Consider the following 19,227-nt stretch of genomic DNA (forward strand, 5'->3'; position numbering starts at 1 on the left):
AAATAAGATTCCAAATGTTTAATGTTATAAAAGAACTCAATTTAGTAGTTAAGTGATTGATATAAGCTTGATGTATAGTCTTAGACATCTAAACACTACTAAAAGTGAAGTTTGACATCTACAAGAAGCTAATGCGAGTATTTACATGTCCCTATAACACTTAACTTTGATGATTTTAGTTAGCCGTTTTCACCGTAAGTTTTTACTATATCATGTCCTAAGACATATTTTTTGCAACTTATTTATGTTTCAAGTGTTCATACGTCTAGCAACTTTGTTGTTTACTTGTGCAGTTTGAGTGCTTATGCACTACTAAAAATTTATATGACATAGGCGAAATAGCAGTTACGAATTTAGAATAAAAAATTATGTGATTCTTTATATAAATGAAACCGAAAAAATAAAAAAAAAATACAAAATCATAGTGGCTTGCCAGGTTGCCTTAAAATATTTATACATAAATTCAATAGTTATATTAAAGTTCTTTAAGTTGTAGTCGTTTCAATTATTTTATCCAAATCACAAATCATAAGTGCTCATGTACACATGCGTGTCTCTGAGAGAGATGTGTTGTTGATGGGCGATGTTTTTTTGTTTTGTTTTTTTTTTAAATTTTAATAAGGATTATACATAAATTCAATAGTTATATTAAAGTTCTTTAAGTTGTAGTCGTTTCGATTATTTTATCCAAATCACAAATCATAAGTGCTCATGTACACATGCGTGTCTCTGAGAGAGATGTGTTGTTGATGGGCGATGTTTTTTTGTTTTTTTTTTTTTTTGGTTTTTTTTTTATGGTTTTTTTTTTTTTTTTTTTTTTTTTTTTTTTTTTTTTTTTTAATTTTAATATGGATTAGGCTATTACATATTGATTAAATTTTAAGTGGATTGATGTATTGGATTAGATCAATTATTTTTAATATGTTTTTTTAACCACAACTTAGATAGATTATTTAGTAAGTCCTTAACTTTTTTGGCATATAACATATACTACATTTAACTCTACTTCCCTTCGCCATTGGAAGTAGCTAACCATCTTCATCGTAGATAACCCAAAATTCTCATAAAAACCATGAAGTTTTAGCACCAAAGGATGTTGATTGATCTTATATAAAAAAATATCCCATATTTATTTTGGTTAAATTTTGATTTTGCAATATAAGGATTTATTGCTTCAATTATATTTTGATTTTGCAATATAAGGATTTCTTTTCTACAATAAAAAGGTAAAATTGTCATTTTTATTATTCAACACATCCTTTCCAAAAACATGTTTTCATTCAATATATTCCAAAAAACATGTTTTCATTCAAATATAAATTTTTCAGAGCCTCTATACCCGTTAGATGTCTGAATGTTTTAAAAAGCATTATATATGAAAAATATTTCATCAACGTGGTAAAAGATAGAAAAAGTTAGGTTGTCGAATTTTATGGTTTTTGATCTTTTTTTTTAATTGACCCGTTTAATTATTCGGATCCGGATAAACCTATGCTTGCCAATTTGTTGCAGAACAAAGAGCTCGAAGTCGGTCTCTTCACAATCCGTTAATCCTCCATGGAATTCATCTCGCACAAGATGCAATTTCTCTTATGTCACCCTCTCTAAAACCCTGAAAATCCATAACCCCTAGTTCATCACACAATATGCTTCCCACACAAATTGGGATACCTGATAAATTTGTATTACCTGGGGCCTTTTCTTCCCAATCCAGCATTACCCTCCATACCTCACTCCCTATCAAAACCCCCCTTCGAAATGATTTTAAACGTATTGAAATCAGGAGAAAAAGACTAAATTTTCCTCATGCATTCTTTCGAAAATCCGATTCGGTTCAGAATAATGATAATAGTGCACCACAGGATGATTTTGTAACTAGGGTTCTGAAGGAAAACCCTTGCCAGATAGAGCCCAGATATAAAATTGGTGATAAATTGTATACACTGAAGGAGAAAGAGAATTTGGGGAAGAAGAGTCATGGTAGTAATAGTGCTTCGGAGATTCTCAAGAGTCTAAATTCGAAATGGTTGAGTAACAACAAAAGTGGAGATAGGGTGGATTATTCACAGGATGTGTATTTGAATGATATTCTGAGGAAATCAAAGGGGAAACTTTATGTTCCCGAACAGATATTCGTAGAGGAATTATCTGAAGAAGCCGAATTCCGTAGGGAGTACGAGTTGTTGCCAAAAATGAGCTTTGACAATCTCCAGAAGTATATAGAGACCGATATGATAAAGTTTTTGACTTTCAAAGATGAAGGTGAGGTTGCTTATGGACACAAGGATCTTATCGTGGAGCTGAAAGAGATTCCGGGAGACAAGAATTTACAGAGGACTAAGTGGTCGATAAAGCTTGATGATATTCAAGTACAAACTGTTCTAAATGAGTATAATGGACCCAAATATGAGATAGAGACACAAACGATGACATGGGTGGGAAAGCTCCCACAGTATCCAAATCCAGTCGCCTCATCAATATCCAGCAGGGTAATGGTGGAACTTGGTGCAGCGACAGCTGCAATTGCTGCAGCTGCGGTGGTTGTTGGTGGCTTTTTAGCTTCAGCTGTATTTGCAGCAACCGGTTTCGTGTATGTAGGGACCACATATGTCATATGGCCCATGGCAAAATCACTACTTAGCGTTCCTTTAGAAGTTGTTGTCGGTGTTTTGGAAAGAATGGGTGATGTGATATTAGACATGTTCTTCTATGGCGGGATTTCCTCAAAGTTGAATGAAATGTATCGACTTGGGGTTTTTTCATCTGCCTTTTCAATAGCTAGACCCATATTGTTGGTAGGTTTATTAATGGTTGTTCTTGTTCGTTTCACTCTTTCTAGAAGGCCTAAGAATTTCAGGAAATGGGTAAGATTAATGATCTAAATCCTAGGATACCCTTTTTTCTACAGTGTATGCATATGCTTCATAATCTTGAAATTCGTTTTCTTGAAAACAAATTTGCAGGATATATGGCAAGGAATTGAATTTTCACAGTCTAAACCACAAGCTCGAGTTGATGTTAGTTTTACTTAATGTTCGATCACATTATTTCAAAGATCAAATTCTTGATATATGTGTGTGTCATTCATTTCTTATTCTCTTTTAACCATTTGTTTAGGGTTCAACTGGAGTTACATTTAGCGATGTGGCAGGTATTGAAATAGCAGTTGAAGAGCTCCAAGAGGTAAAAATCTTTCTTTTTCTTCTAAAAGTTATGAATGATCCTGAAATTAGTTCTATAACCTATTTGTTATAAACCAATTATCAATTATGATTATGAGATTATCCCTCATAAAATGTTTGACTTTTTAGCTAGTCAAATACTTGAAGAATCCAGAACTATTTGACAAGATGGGGATAAAACCACCTCATGGTGTACTACTAGAGGGTCCTCCAGGATGTGGCAAGGTAGGTTATTATAAGCTATTTCATACTCTTTATGAGAAATAGGATCAATTAACTTTATGTTAAATGTCATTCAGACCCTTGTGGCTAAAGCTATAGCTGGAGAAGCTGGTGTCCCATTTTACCAAATGGCTGGATCAGAATTTGTTGAAGTGTTAGTTGGTGTTGGATCTGCTCGAATTAGGGATTTATTCAAAAGAGCAAAAGTCAACAGACCATCTGTTATATTTATTGATGAAATTGATGCATTAGCTACAAGGTATTCATTCATGTCCTTATTGTGTTTTTATATTTATTTATTAAAGAAAAAGATTCGGTAGATTGACCTTTTCTTTTTGCAATAATCAGGCGTCAAGGGATATTTAGTGACAAAACAGATGATCTATACAATGCTGCTACACAAGAAAGGGAAACTACATTGAACCAATTGTTGATAGAATTGGATGGATTTGATACAGGAAAAGGTGTTATTTTTTTAGGTGCTACAAATCGTAAGGATTTGTTAGATCCTGCACTTTTGAGGCCTGGTAGATTTGATCGAAAGGTTGGATCTTTGCTCTTTCACATAATTACATAAATACCCTCTTGAAAATACTCTATCTTGCAACTTAGGACGTGTTTTATGAAAAAAAAATTATTTTCTTTTTTAGATAAGAATTCGTCCTCCTAATGCAAAAGGGCGATTGGAAATATTGCAAGTGCATGCACGCAAAGTGAAGTTGTCAGAATCTGTTGATTTATCTGTTTTTGCCCAAAATCTCCCTGGTATGTGCTTTCTTGATCTCTCCTCCTTTTTAGTAAATTACATTGAGTCCAAAATTTGTAACATTTTTCAGTTTCAGTCCTTGTTTCAAGTTTTCATATCAGTTTTGGTCACTACAACTTGGAAATAAGGACCAAAATCGATATGAAACCTTGAAATAAGGACCAAAATTGAAAAAAGCTCCAATCTTGCACTAAACATGGTATAAATCAGAAAGCAAAGGGACCATTTTCGTAATTTACTCTAAACATTGACTCACATAACAGTTGAAAGTAATTGTATAATGTGATGTGCATGAGTGATAGATAATAAGAAGAAAGATTTGTGTGTTTAATTGTTTGTTTTCATCTGAAAAAAAGTAAATTACGAAATTACCCTTGCAGGATGGAGTGGTGCAAGATTGGCTCAGCTCCTCCAAGAGGCTGCTCTTGTAGCTGTGAGAAACAAACATGACTCAATCCTTCAGTCAGATGTTGGTGAAGCCGTGGACCGTTTGACCGTGGGCCCCAAACGAGTTGCATTAGATTTGGGTCAACAAGGTCAACGCCGTCGAGCCACAACTGAAGTGGGGACCGCTTTGACCTCCCATCTTTTAAGAAGATTTGAGAATGCAAATGTTGAGCCCTGTGATCGCATCTCAATTCATCCTCGTGGCCAGGTAAAAAATAAGTTCAAGAAATAGCAACCTACTTTCACTTTCTATTTTTATTTTTTATTTTTTGTTTTTATTAAAGTAATGATTTTTTTTTCTTGATTGATACTAAATGATAATATGCATGCAGACACTATCACAAGTTGTATTCAATCGACTCGATGATGAAAAGTATTTATTCGAACGTCGACCACAGTTGCTTCACCGACTTCAGGTAAAATTATCACAATGTAAAACTACCATTTTGCCCCTAATGATGCTTACTACTTCCGACATGATTACATGAACAGGTCTTACTTGGTGGGAGAGCTGCTGAAGAGGTGATTTTTGGAAGGGATACATCAAAGGCATCAGTAGAGTACCTTGCAGATGCAACGTGGCTCGCCCGTAAAATTATCACAATGTAAATTTACGTATTTGCCCTTTTATTGGGTCGGATAGATTTAAAGGGTATTTTAGACATTTGACATGTTTGCTTTTTCTCAGATGGAACATGGAGAACCCGATGGTTATACATGGGGAGCCACCTCCATGGAGAAGGGAACCTAAATTTGTGGGCCCACGTCTGGACTTTGAAGATTCTTTATATGAACATTATGATCTAATTGAGCCATCAATTAATTTCAAAATGGATGATGAAATTGCAAAAAGAACAGAAGATTTGATGTCCAACATGTATGGAAAAACCGTTGCTTTGCTCAGGCGCCACCATACTGCTTTACTCAAAACCGTAAAGGTAATTTTGACTTTGACTTTGAGGTCCATGTTGATTATGACTTATGATATGAAAAAGAAAAAGAAACAAGGGACTTGATTGTTGTTTGTTGAATTGTTTCAGGTTCTTCTTTGTCAAATGGATATGACAGGGGATGAAATTGAGTTAATTCTTGATGAATACCCGCCAAATACTCCAACAAGTCGGTTACTTGAGGAAGGTGATCCAGGGAGCCTTTCATTCTTTAAACAAAAGAAAGGAGAAGATCTTGAGATGGAGTATAGCATCTTGAGTCAATGACACGTGTTCATGGTTTCCCAATACAAAATTTGCGTTCATATTTTTCTTCAAAGGTTTTTTGGGAGAGAGGATTTCGGGGTTTAGATTGTTGTTGTATAGAAAGTTTTGTTGAAATCTTGGAAGAATCGTTAGAATGATTGTTTGTACGTTGGTTCTAATAAACACAAGATTTTACTTTTTGTTGAATTAGGTCAAAACTATTTTCTGGGAATTGTGTGTTTTATAAGATACTTGTTATTGTTAATGACCAAATGAATATTAATCTGTAGTTGCTAATTAGTTATTCAAAGAATAATAATAGTATTTGTTATAATTAAGGGATATCCGCCAAAATATTACTTTTGGCAAATCCATATCACAAAATAGCCTTAATTTTCAAAAGAAAAGTTTCTTAAGGGATAATGACTTGAGAGGATAATGTATTTTAACTTTTGATCACTATTTTTTTTTTTTTTTTTTTTTTTTTGTTTGTTTTTTTGTTTTTTTGTTTTTTTGTGATGTATTAACCCTTGAACTTGTTGAAACGTATAACTGTTACCCTTATGACCACTTTTGGCAGGTCATAACGGTGAAATGTGAACAATTTCAAATAATTCAAAGGTAAATCAAGCACGTAAAAAGTTCAATGACTAAATGTAAACAAAAGTAAAAGTTTGTTACCTTTTCAAATCATTATCCCATAAATGGTTCTAAATGTTATTAAGGATGAGCACAAGCGGGATATGGAGGTTACAAAAGTGAGGATGTTGTAGTAATCGTGTGATATACCTTTATTGTATAAGGTACCAGAAACAATACTTAAAAATCCAGTAGGAGCGGCTTCAATCACAAAGAAACTGAATGAAATATATATATATATATATATATATATATATATATATATATATATATATATATATATATATATATATATATATATATATATATATATATATATATGATGGTTTCAGACATATATTTAGGACATAGAAGACGGTTTTCACTCTAGAAGGTGGAGATGGTCGTTATAGATCGTGTGAGGAAGAGAAAACATATACTTAGGACATAGACGGTGATTTTCACTATATAAGATAGAGACGGTTGTTGTGAAGATAATATGATGTTAGATTTAAATGAGGTTTTTCTCTAATTAAATCTCATGTCATTGTAAAGAGAAAAGCCTCATTTAAATCCATCATCTTATTATCTTCACAATGACCGTCTCCATCTTCTGGAGTGAAAACCTTCGCCTATGTCCTATGTATATGTTCTATCTTCCTCGCACGATCTATAATGACCGCCTCCACCTTCTGGAGTGAAATCATCGTCTATGTCCTAAATATATGTCTGAAACCACCATATTATTTTCTTCCAGTTTCTTTGTGATTAAAGCCGCTACTGCATTTCTAAGTGTTATTTCTGGTACCTTATACAATAAAGGTATATCACACAATTACTACAACATCCACATTTGTGTGACCTCCATATCTCGCTTGTGCTCATAAATAACATTTAGAACAATTTATGGGAATTGAGATAATGACTTGAAAGGGTAACAAACTTTCAATTTTGTTCACATTTAGTCATTGAACTTTTTTCGTACTTGATTTAGCATTAATTATTTAAAAGTATTCACATTTTACCCTTATGACCGGCTAAAATCAGTCATAAGGGTAACATTTACACGTTTCAACAAGTTCAAGGGTCAATACATCACAAAAAATATTAGTGACCAAATGTGATCAAAATCTAAAATATTTTACCCTCTTAAGTCATTATTCCAAGTTTTAATGACCATCAAATTCCAAATTAGGATTTTCGAGTTCGATTAAGTTTTTACATCAAAATTATTATTATTATTTTTTAATTTCAAGCTCCTTTGAATTTTAGGAAGTTAATAATATGTGTAATACACCATTTTTTTTCTCATAACATCTCATCTTTGATTTTGACATATGTCATAATCCAGTAAATAAGAGGATAAATACGAATATTTAGTAGGAGGATATTGAACCTCTCTTTCATGTATTATGATATGGAAGAGGTGGAAATGAAAGAATAACTAAAATGGAATGTCGTGACAAGTGTGTTAGGAAAAAAAGAGTACCTCCACCTCAAAATAATAGTAATCAGCTATCTTTCATTTGTGTTGCATACTTGCATTTGAACATGTAGTATGCTATAGAGTTGGAGTTGAAAGTATAATGGTTAGAATTGTTTATCTTTACATATCTTAATATCTTATGTGTGTTTGGATATGTATTATGAAATTGATTATTTGATAATTGCGATTTAAATTGCAATAAACAAGTTTACCTTATTCGGATTAACAAGATTGTTATCGTGAATCATGATTATAGTGCTTATTATATTCATATTGTATACCACTAACTCGACCGGGCCTTAAAAACCAAAGTCTTTTCCCGAGTCGGGTCAAGAATGATATCGGGTTCAAAACCGATCGTGCATGTCTAGACAGAGCCAAAATTTCCATAGGGGTGGGGTTTGATTAGGATTTGGGGGGTGCTTTTACTTTTAGAATCGAAAAACAGAGTAAACTTCTCCTGTCCACTCTTACGTAAATCTTCAACTTTGATGAGAGATGAAGAAACCCATCATCCAAGATCCATCTACAGATGTCAAATTTCACCCTAATAACCTCAAATTGTTCAACAAAAAAGACGAAAAGGATAGCTTTTTAAAGCTCTCGTTGCCTTTATTCATCACATTTTGGCTCCCTTTTATGATTTCATTCTCTACATTTGGCCTCAATCACGGCAATGGAGGTATCTCACAGGCAATTCCAATAAATTATCGATTTTGATAAGAGAATATTTGTTATTTTCGAATTATGTTACATACCCATGTATTATTTCTTGGCTTTGTGAATCCCCATTGTTAAATCTTTGCATAAAGTTATGATTTTTACGGTTTGTTTATGTAATATTATGAGAATTTGTCATACCCTTTTGGAAACCATCATTCTATTTATTTATTTTCATGAATTTGAGGTGCCTTGTATCGTATGTTTTAGAAAAAGATTTGTTGTAATATCTTTTGACATTGATTTTCTTTGCATGAATTGATGCATCTATGAGGATGATCTTTAGGGTGTTTGGACGTTCATGTAATATTTTATAAAAATATATGCGGTTTTCAAGTTAAGTTACATACCCATGATTTGTTTCTTGATTCTATGAACTTCCATTGTTAAATTCTTGCATAAAGTTACGATCTTTAAGGTCTGTTCATGTAATATTTTGAGAATCTGTGATACCCCATTAAATAATCCTTTTATGTTCTTCATTTTTGCAGGGAATGTAGGTGTTTTTAGCAAGAACTTCACCAACTTGAGCTCATATCCATACCTCGAAGATCAAGGTCGAAATCATACAGATAGGGTTCTTTTAGAGTTAAATATCTCTAGGGTTCATAACGATTCAACGTCTTACGAGGAAGAAACCGAGGGTAATCCTCTTGACGAAACAACTTCAGCAGACGAAGTATTCTGGAAAGTTTTAGGTTATTCCTCATTCGTCTGCGAACGACAAATTCAAGACCTTTATCTCGAAAACAGACAAGAAGAGGTCAAATCAAGCCGAACCCATCTAACATATCGTGATTTGAAAGAGGTCACCGGCGCACCAAGCGGGTTAACCAACATCACCCACCGGCTGGAGCCCGATGGAACCAAGTACAACTACGCGGCGGCGTCAAAGGGGGCGAAGGTGGTGGCGCACGATAAGGAAGCGAAAGGTGCAAGCAACATTTTGTGGGAAGATCACGATATGTATTTGAGAAATCCGTGTTCTGTTCCTGAGAAATTCGTCGTCATCGAGCTTGCAGAGGAGACTTTAATTGATGCAATTACGATCGCGAATTTTGAACACCATTCTTCGAATTTTAAGAAATTTGAATTGGCGGGAAGTTTGGTTTTTCCGGCGGAATCGTGGTATGAGCTCGGAACTTTTGAGGCGGAAAACGTGAAACATAAACAATACTTTAAATTACCTGAACCCAAATGGGCGAGATATGTTATGTTGCGATTGATTACTCATTATGGGTCGGAATTTTACTGCACGCTTAGTGTTTTTCAAGCATTTGGAGTCGACGCGATTGAAAAAATGCTTGAAGATCTGATCATGGCGTCACCGGAATCGACAGAGAGAAAGTTATTAAACCCTAATCTGAAAACCGATGGTGAACTGAAGAATATGATCGAAGGGGTTGATGATGGACTGAAAGTTCCTGAAACGGTGGCGAAAGGTAATGGGCGGATTCATGGTGATGCGGTTCTCAAGATTTTGATGCAAAAAGTTCGATTGTTGGAGAATAACTTTTTGTCGTTGGAGGAGGAGATTAATGGGGTGAACATGAGACATAGTGATGTCGTTCCACATCTTGAGAAAGAAATCGCGAAATATTCAGGGCTTGTAGAGGAAACAAGATCGGAAATTGAGAATCTTTATCCATGGAAGGAGATTTTGGTTAGTTGTTTCTCTAAATAAAAGTTTGTCAAGCACCAACATGAATTGTCTTTGGCGTACATATGCCAAAGACAATTCAGTTTCAGTCGGTCCCACATAATCTGATCAAATTGAACCGTGTTAACACGGTTGAGTTTCAGTTGGTCTTTAAAACCAAAAGACCAACCGAAACTGATCAAGTTAAACTGGTTTTTGAATATTTATGATTAAGGACCGTGGTTAACGATTTCAGGAGAAAGAAATTGCGGATTTGGAGTCATGGAAGGCTTCGGTGTCATTCCTTTTGGAATCGGTAGTCAAAGAAAACATCATGATTAGGTAACGAAAATCATTTAAATTTTAAAAACCAATTTTAAGCTTGCCTTTTTAAACCCTTCGGTAGTATGAAAGAAGTAAAATACGCATACATGACGTGTTGTGACCATATTTCATATCTCATTATATACTTGAAAAATGTCCCTTGCATCTTCGGTAATTTGCAAGAAATTGCAACCTATTTTACCCTTTTTATTGTTGATCCATAATAGCAGTGTACTTACATTCTTTAACGATATAAGTACGCTGCTATTATGGATAAAAATAAAGTACATTACCATATTGGTAACGAGAGTAAAAGGATTGTTGCTAAATGGTGCAAAACTTTGCCAACTTTTTTGATAGGCAAGAACTTGAGAAGGTTGTAAGTGATGAAGAAAGCCTGGATAAAACGGAGCATGCTTTGTTGTCTGCAAGTGTTTCTTTCACCATTGTTGTCACCTTAAAGATTCTTTCAGATCGATTCTCAAACTCCTTTGGCGACTTACATCACTGGAAAACACGCAAGGCAGATTGGGGATGGAAATTTCTGGTTTTGACTTGCGTTATTACAACAATTGTTACTTTGACTTTTTGTTGAGTCTTTTTATTGATAACCTCAAGCCATTGTACATTAATCTTTAGCATTAGCCATTTTTGCAGTTCAAGATTGTGTCAGAGATGATTTATTTTTATTTTTTTATAAAGATTTGATTTTTGTAGCTCTTTTTAGAAATTGGGTTTTAGTTCTCTAATTTTAAGAAAAAAAAAGTAGTTCTAAGTTCTACTAAATTTGTATCATCCCAAGTTTAAACAACAAATTAACATATATTCATTGTAGTTAAAGTAACAAACTCATCTAATAACTTGTAAATTAACTTGAAGCAAAAAAATAGTAATGATTCATAGATTTACACAATATCTATTTATTTTAACTCAAAGTTTATATCCCCAAAATATGCATCCAACCATACCAAAAACAACATTAATTTCTTGTGTTATGTACCTTGCATTTTTCTTGGTTCCTTATAACATAGTTTAATATTTAACGAGAGTTTTGACTTAAATGACAATGAAAGTCTCAGTTTTAATTTTAGCTCGATTTAGCCACTAAATATCTCACCATGTTAAATTAGACCTTGAAGCCTCGTTTCGACCTCATGTAACAGATTTATAAGTTGCATTTAGGATTAATGACATAATTGATCCATCCAAAACATGTGTTCATTTTTTTTTAAATCTTAAAATACTTTGGTTATTTTCGATTAAGACCTTTTTAAATTTGTAAATATCCTTATTTTAAAGATATGAGCCCATTAACTTGTGTTCAAGCCCACAAGTCGGGTTGTCTTCGTTTATTTCTGCAAACCGCTTTCGAAAAAAAAGCTGGGGAACAAATCAACGAACAGTGCAAATCAACGTATTTGCTGAAATGTTGAGAAGGAAACTCCCTATCTTTATTATCAAACTCCATTAGAAATGCATTAGTTTATACAAAACCCACCTCACATTTCCCCATCGCAAAGGTATTGCACAACCCAATTCATCATTGGACCCTATTTCAGAAACCTGTTAATTATTCATCTGGGGTTAATACCATTCGAGCTTACAGCTTTTTGAGGTTGAATGATCTGAGGGACAACAAAGGTGCTACGAAACAGATAACAAGAAAGGGTCGTGGTATCGGGTCGGGTAAGGGGAAGACAGCGGGTAGGGGTCATAAGGGGCAGAAAGCTCGAGTAAGTTCGGTTTTGAAGGTAATTTCTCTTCCATTTTCTATTAGAAATTTTCACCTTATTCATGCTTATTATCTTCCCTGTTCTAATGTAAAATACTATCCCTGTTCTAATTAATCGGATTCCAGCTTGTTAATGAGTTTGTAATGCTTTATGAATCGTGTTGAACTTTATATAATTGTATTATGAATCATATATTCGCGAGGTTGGAGAGAAATGGAAGGAAAGTTAAACATTTTCCTTTCATTTTCTTCCACTTTCTTCCTTTAATGAAACTCGGGATTCCTTCAAACTCGGAGCACCATTTTCTCTTGCTTTCCTCTCATTTTCTTTCTTTTTTCTCTTTAAGTTGAACTCGGGAGCGGGATGTGAGAGCTCATCACAACGAAAACTAATAAAGGCACTCATTTGAAGGTTTTACTTTAGTTTTCATCTGGTGGACACACATTTGTTGAATATTTTAATGCTTCCGTGGATTTCCACTTCTAATCATGATCCATAAGAGTGTAACTAATTTTATTCTCCTCACACACAAGTACAACAATGGGATTGTTGTCAATTAGTAATGCTATTATAACATCGATCACAGTTCAATCATATCAGCTCCTTATCGAGTGTTTCAACTGTGTGTCAGGTTTGTAATTACCAAAAGGCTTTTATGGCACTAAATGGTTTATAAAAACAATTCATTCATACGTAATAATTTTTCTTTATATACAATAATTTGTGTTTTAAAATATTGTATGGTACAACTTTATAAAACACAAATTATAGTGTATAATAAAAAACAGTTGAGTTGTGTATGAATCACTTCCTATAACAACAAAAGATTGCCATTTATAAAATTTGATCAAACAATATGTGTTGGATGAAATGTTTTACCACACAAGACCACATTTGCATACGTCTTTTTAGAGTACATTTGTAACTCATTGTTACATTCTTATCAACCAACTATCCTTTGAATTATGAGTTTTAACCTCAAGGTAAAATATTGTCACCGATGAAAAGATGTGATGATTTCTAACTCATAAAATTAACGGGTGTCTTGTTTTTATTGCCAATGGTAAAAGAGTGCAGCGTAGACTTTTACACTTTTTGCATTTTTTACTTACCAAGTATGGTGTCGTGCATATGAGTTATTTTAATTTCATTTTTGAAATATATATATATATATATATATATATATATATATATATATATATATATATATATATATATATATATATATATATATATATATTAAAACCATACGAAAATTTAAAATAACATAAACTTAGAAATTAGAATTTAAAAATCCTAATTTAAAAAAAAACATGAAAGTTAAAGTTACATTGAAAACCTAAAAAATAAAAATAAAACATGCCGTTAAACTTTAAAACCCTAGAAAAAAAAAACAAAGCATTGAATTTTCAGTTGCGTTTCGTTAGATTATATTTTTCCTGAATCGATGCTTTCATAATTCTTGCCGCTTCTTGAGTCCGCTTTCATAATTCGGGGTCAAGGTGTCTCACGTCTTGCATTAACAGCGAATATTCCGTGAGTCCGATTGTTTCCGCCATATGTTTCTCCAAAGTTGTATTCAATTGTGCTATTTGTGTCATCATCTCCTCCGATCTAGCTGACCGCTCCGTTCCGACTGACGAATTTGAAGATGTCGCCTTCCCTTTTCCTCTTGCTCGAGCTTTTGTGTTATCCCTTTCCATTGGAAGATGAGAAGGTCATACTTCTTCGATACCTTCGTCATCATCGTTAAGATTAACACCTATGTGATCATTCAACGAAACTTGATGTGAACTCGAATATGAAGATGTGAGACTTCTTTTTGGCGGATTAGCTGTGTTGCAAGTTCCCTCCACCTAACGCTTTGTTTCACAATATCCCACACATGCATAAAATTAAAAGGCTTAAGCATATCATCTTGAAATACGGTATGTGTTTTTTTTCAACAAAATTGCTTCACTTTCTCCACTAACCCGTTGCTTTTCAAAGTTTTTGTAAATTCCATTCCAATATGTCACAAGTTTTCTAAATTGATTCCATTTCGAGTTACATTGGACCGATGTCTGATAATCTGGATCTCGAGCCATTCCTTTACAAAACTGATGTGAGATCTTCATTTTCACGGCCATAAAAGACCGATTTTGTTTATGCTTGTTTGAAAATCAGAGTAACATTTTACATAAAAGTGTTGCGGAATTTTTTCCCAAAATAAAAATATGATTCAAAGTATTTCCGTAGAAATGTATTTCATTAAAAAGACTCGGGATGTCATGTTCGATACAGGTCAAAAGCATAAACAATACAATATAAGCCTTATTACATTATTTCATATCTACAGACCTATATCCGTAATCCTTCATCTAAAACATCACATCTATGCTCGAGCGTCACTACCTGTAATACATGAAACCGAGTGGGTCAGACTTGGGAGCCTGGTGAGCACATAGGGTTTTCAACCCACAATAAATAAATTTATTAATTTCCTCAACCAACAATAACCCGATTACCCGTTCCCGTTATCCTCACATTACGTCCCTAAACACCTATTATTAGGGACCTAGACTAAGGATCATCATTGGGATAGACACTACTGCCAAGGGGGTTCCTCAGCAATAAATGTCCTAAAGGCAGCCATGAAGGGGATGGAGTACACCGGTGAACACATCGTTCACAAACACCTACAGGTTACGAGCTTGCTAGCGTTCCACTGGACTGTCTAGAAGAGTCCGTGGTCGTCATCCATACTCCGCTAAATGACAGAATCCACAACAACAACATCGATACCTCTCATTATTTTATCACACATCGTCTGTTACATCTACCCATGTTTTACCCCAACATTTTTTGTAGATACAAAATATATATACAGTTTAAATCATTTAAAACATGTATAAAAATCTTTCATCAGTATAGACAACAAGTATTCAGACAATATGCACACATAGCACGTAGTTTATATTAAATAATTCATATTTATGTGTAAGATGAAAGTAACTATACACTCACCTGAGAAGGTGGTGACCCGGCACTCGGACAACACTTCGTTTCTCTTAACACATTTTTTCTCGGACAAAACCTAGTATCATTACCACTAGAGTTTAGTCTAATATTCACCGAGACTAATTAATAGTCTAGCTATTATTACTATTATATAAGCGTTAAATGATACTTATATAATCCATAATAATAGTCCAAGTACTTATTATAAGGTCCTAATAACATTACTATATTAAAACATAAGCTATACTAAAGATAGGTTAGGTGTAGCTCACTTACAGCGGGTTTTTTCTCAAAATCGGGCTTCGCTGGAGCAGCGTTTCTGAGCCGAAAGGCTCTTTTCTCGGGACTTCGGGAGCCTCGGGGCTTCCTTCGGGTGCTAGGGGGTTTACCTAGACTTTAGGGGGCTTAAGGGAGGCTAGAGAGAGTAGGAAGAGAGAAAGTGAAGTTGGGATGGTGTGAAGAATGAGGGAACCCGAAACCTCTATTTATAGGCTGGAAATAGCTCTACTCATCGAGTCCATGCCACATGTCACCTTCTGGTGGTTTGCCTTGGGGAGAAAGCATTGGCCCATATTCAGCCACGTCACCCGATTTCGTACAGCACCCTGTCGACTTCTAAACCCCGTAACTTTCGCATACGAGCTCCGTTTTTAACGTTCTTTATATCCACGCTTAGGTAAAAACAAGATCTACAACTTTCATTTAGACTCCATTGACTAATTCTTGACCGATCTTAAATTTAACAGTAGGAGGAGATTGTACTGTTAAATGTCCGCGTAAAATTCATAACTTCTACATACGGACTCCATTTTCATCTGTCTTTTTATCGTTGAGTTCCTATTAATGAGATCTTCAACTCTCATTTAGGTCGTGTAGGCCAAAAACCACTCGAACTAAAATTTGAGTTTTGGGTTGTGCACTGCTATGCTAAATATCTTAGAAAAATCATAACTTTCTCATACAAAGTCAGATTTGGGCGTTCTTTTTATGGATGTTCTCGGTGTAACATATTCTATGATTTTTGTTTAAATTACTAAGGCGAAAAAGTATTCTATCGTAAATTCGCTATTTACGCTTCCCGGTGTCGTGCCGGTTCCGTCGCGAAACTTCGACGGGTCATAATTTCTTTGTTATAACTCGGATTTCGGCGTTCTTTATATATCCGGAATCCTTGTTTCGACCACTAAAACTTTATGTAAAGATATCGGGCTTATCTCATAATTTAATTTTGACGCTTATTTTTACCCTTTATTTATTATCTATTTATAAATAAGTAATAAGCACATAAATGCACATAATTCACATAATAATCAAATATTTCATCATTATTACTTCAAAAAGAGTTACAATAGTTGACCTAGACTATTACATCATCTATTAATGCTTAACACTGAAACCCGGGCGTTACAACTACTCTATGATACGTAACCAAAATTGCTCACGATTTTGACCTTTTTCCGTGCCACCATCTTCAGATATGTCGACCCACGCCTTCACTAATTCGGTTTCTTCTTTTTATGTCTATCTTATCGGATCGGTCTTCCCTTTCTTTTTTTGTTGAGGTTGTTGTTGTTGTTCCTCATGGTCGGAATCAAAATAATAACTAGGAACACCATCTTCTTGGGATGGTTGGGATTGGAATCGGACTTGTTGTGACATTTTAAACTGTGAATAATAACTAGGAACACCATCCATTTGTTGTTAATAAGGTGGTGGTGATAACAGATCGTAGCCGAAAAGTACGAAAGGGTTGGTAACATTTTGGGTTTGAGAATTTTGTTTGGAAGAGTTTGGATGGTTGGAAGACATTTTCAATGATTGGAATTTGAGTTGGAGTAGAGTGATTGTAATTAGAATTGGAATTGAATTTGTAGAGTGTTGGAAGATTGGAATTGTATTTATAGTGTGGATTTAAGAAAAAAAATTAAATGAATTTGTCCGTTGCCAACGGCTGCAACCCCACAATGGTCACATAACCTTTGAATTTTCAAACATTTACCATCGGCACATTTGTACCGCCGACACTTTACCGATGGTGAAATTGGGAGAGCGGGTCGGTGTTTACCGACGGTAAATGTGTACACATCGGATTACCGACGGTGTAATTGTATGATACCGTGTATCCTAATGCACACATCTTTTCACCAAGCACATTGTCATCTTCTACGTTCAAAAAAACATAAAAAAACAAAATGTTTTCCTAGCTTGAACAATTTTCAGGCTAGGTATACATTTGCCACAAGCCCACAATGCCTAATTCCCATACAACACCTAATTTACAAGATTTTATATTTAGAGGAAGCATTTGTAATGTAAAACCTAGATAATAATTTTTGGACAATTTTGAGTTAGTGTTATTATGGTTTTCATTCCCTCTATGACCATCAATGGTAGCATAAGAAACAAAGGAAAAACATTGTACCAGTTAAGTCATCAATATACCGCCACAAAGAACCATTATTCAACGGAATGACTCTATGAATAAGGGAAGTTGTTAAGAAAGTCTTAATATTTTCAGAAAAGTTACGGTTAAATCCCTAAAAAAATCAAACATTAAAAGTCGTGATTATTTCATTTTGGCTCAAATTAACAAAAAATTCATTTTTTTTTCTTTTAACAGGAATGACATATTATTGTGTAAAATCAAATAATTGAGATTTTTCTGTTCAAAATTTTGTCTAAAGTGTAACTTTTTCAAAATAATGAGACTTTTATGAAAAATTCCCCTATAAATATTAATTTTTTTAAAGGTGTCATTACCATATTTTCCCCAATGTGCATTTCCAAACTTAAATTGATTATTTTGATAAGTTTCGCTTGACTTGAACGAACTTAAGTCAAATATTCAAGTTCGAATAACTAGATGACAAAAGCTTACTAGTTTTAGGGTTGTTCAGTATTTAGATTAAACCGAGTTGTCCAATTGGACAAATTTGGATTGGACTATTTGGTTCGGATATTCGGATTTTTTGATTGGTTTTTGTAACGCCCTGTTCCTGGTACACAATTATTTAATTATTCAAGTATTTAGTTTGAGCTACTCGGCGAGTTGGTAGCCCTAATTCGTCGAGTAGATGCCAGAAAGGACGCGGGGTTTAAAGAGTCTACTCGGCGAGTTCAAGCATGGACTCGACGAGTAGGTCTACCAGGAGGAAACCCTATTTTCGGGGTTTTGCACCCTATTTAAACCACTTAAACCGCTTTCGAGCCTCCCTTATCAACCTCCCTGTCCTCCTGAAACCGTAATTCGTTTGAGAGCTTCTTCCTTGTGATTTTGAGTGTGTTTTTGTGCTTTGGAGATAGTTGGAAGATCTTGGAGTTAGATAGTTTGTGGAAGATCAAGATCCAGGAGTACACTCACCTTTGGCAGCTTTCTGAGGTAAAAAGCTCTTAGCTTGATAAACCATAGCTTAGATCTCTTTGTATGTTGATTTATGGGTCTTTTTGACCCTTTTTAGAAGGATAAGTTGGTTCCCATGGGTTGTAAGCAAGGCAATCCCTTTTTCCTATAATATTTAGCCTCTAGCTTCATAAAAGGAGTCTTGAATCCGTTTTCATCCAAGCCATGGTCTTATTCATGGAAGTAGATTGCTATAACTTAAGTTTGGGTCTATTTCAGGTGTGCAAAGCCATCAAGTCTCCAAATTTATATAAATGGACCTTGGAAACGACCTAGATCTGTATTTTGGAGTTGTAGAAGTGTAAAACCAATTAACTGGGTTAGATCTGCAAGGGACTCGGCGAATTCATAAGGGAACTCGGCGAGTCCGATGAAGAAACCCCGATGATGTTCATAGGACTCGACGAGTCGATTAAGGAACTCGACGAGTAGGAGGATCTTGTCCCTTTTTTAATTATGCTAGGACTCGATGAGTTTGAGGACGACTCGACGAG

The 19,227-nt window shown here is 34.5% G+C and overlaps 2 protein-coding genes across 2 annotated transcripts; both read left to right on the forward strand.

Annotated features, from left to right (window-relative positions):
• Nucleotides 1-1,491: 1,491 nt before the first annotated feature.
• LOC111898762 (probable inactive ATP-dependent zinc metalloprotease FTSHI 1, chloroplastic) lies at nt 1,492-6,102 on the forward strand. The gene is made up of 12 exons (XM_023894639.3): nt 1,492-2,864; nt 2,964-3,017; nt 3,118-3,183; nt 3,312-3,407; nt 3,482-3,663; nt 3,753-3,948; nt 4,055-4,169; nt 4,551-4,825; nt 4,950-5,033; nt 5,110-5,222; nt 5,306-5,555; nt 5,658-6,102. The coding sequence occupies exons 1-12, from the start codon at nt 1,647-1,649 to the stop codon at nt 5,832-5,834; spliced, it is 2,826 nt and encodes a 941-aa protein (XP_023750407.1). The 5' UTR covers nt 1,492-1,646; the 3' UTR covers nt 5,835-6,102.
• A 2,252-nt stretch (nt 6,103-8,354) lies between these two features.
• On the forward strand, nt 8,355-11,306 carry LOC111898785 (SUN domain-containing protein 5). Its single transcript, XM_023894664.3, has 4 exons — nt 8,355-8,599; nt 9,129-10,300; nt 10,533-10,618; nt 10,961-11,306. Exons 1-4 carry the CDS (start codon nt 8,416-8,418, stop codon nt 11,193-11,195), a joined length of 1,677 nt encoding a protein of 558 aa, XP_023750432.1. The 5' UTR covers nt 8,355-8,415; the 3' UTR covers nt 11,196-11,306.
• Nucleotides 11,307-19,227: the final 7,921 nt, after the last annotated feature.

The sequence above is a fragment of the Lactuca sativa genome, chromosome 6 (genome assembly GCF_002870075.4).
Source record: "Lactuca sativa cultivar Salinas chromosome 6, Lsat_Salinas_v11, whole genome shotgun sequence".
In the NCBI taxonomy this organism is placed as follows: Eukaryota; Viridiplantae; Streptophyta; class Magnoliopsida; order Asterales; family Asteraceae; genus Lactuca; species Lactuca sativa.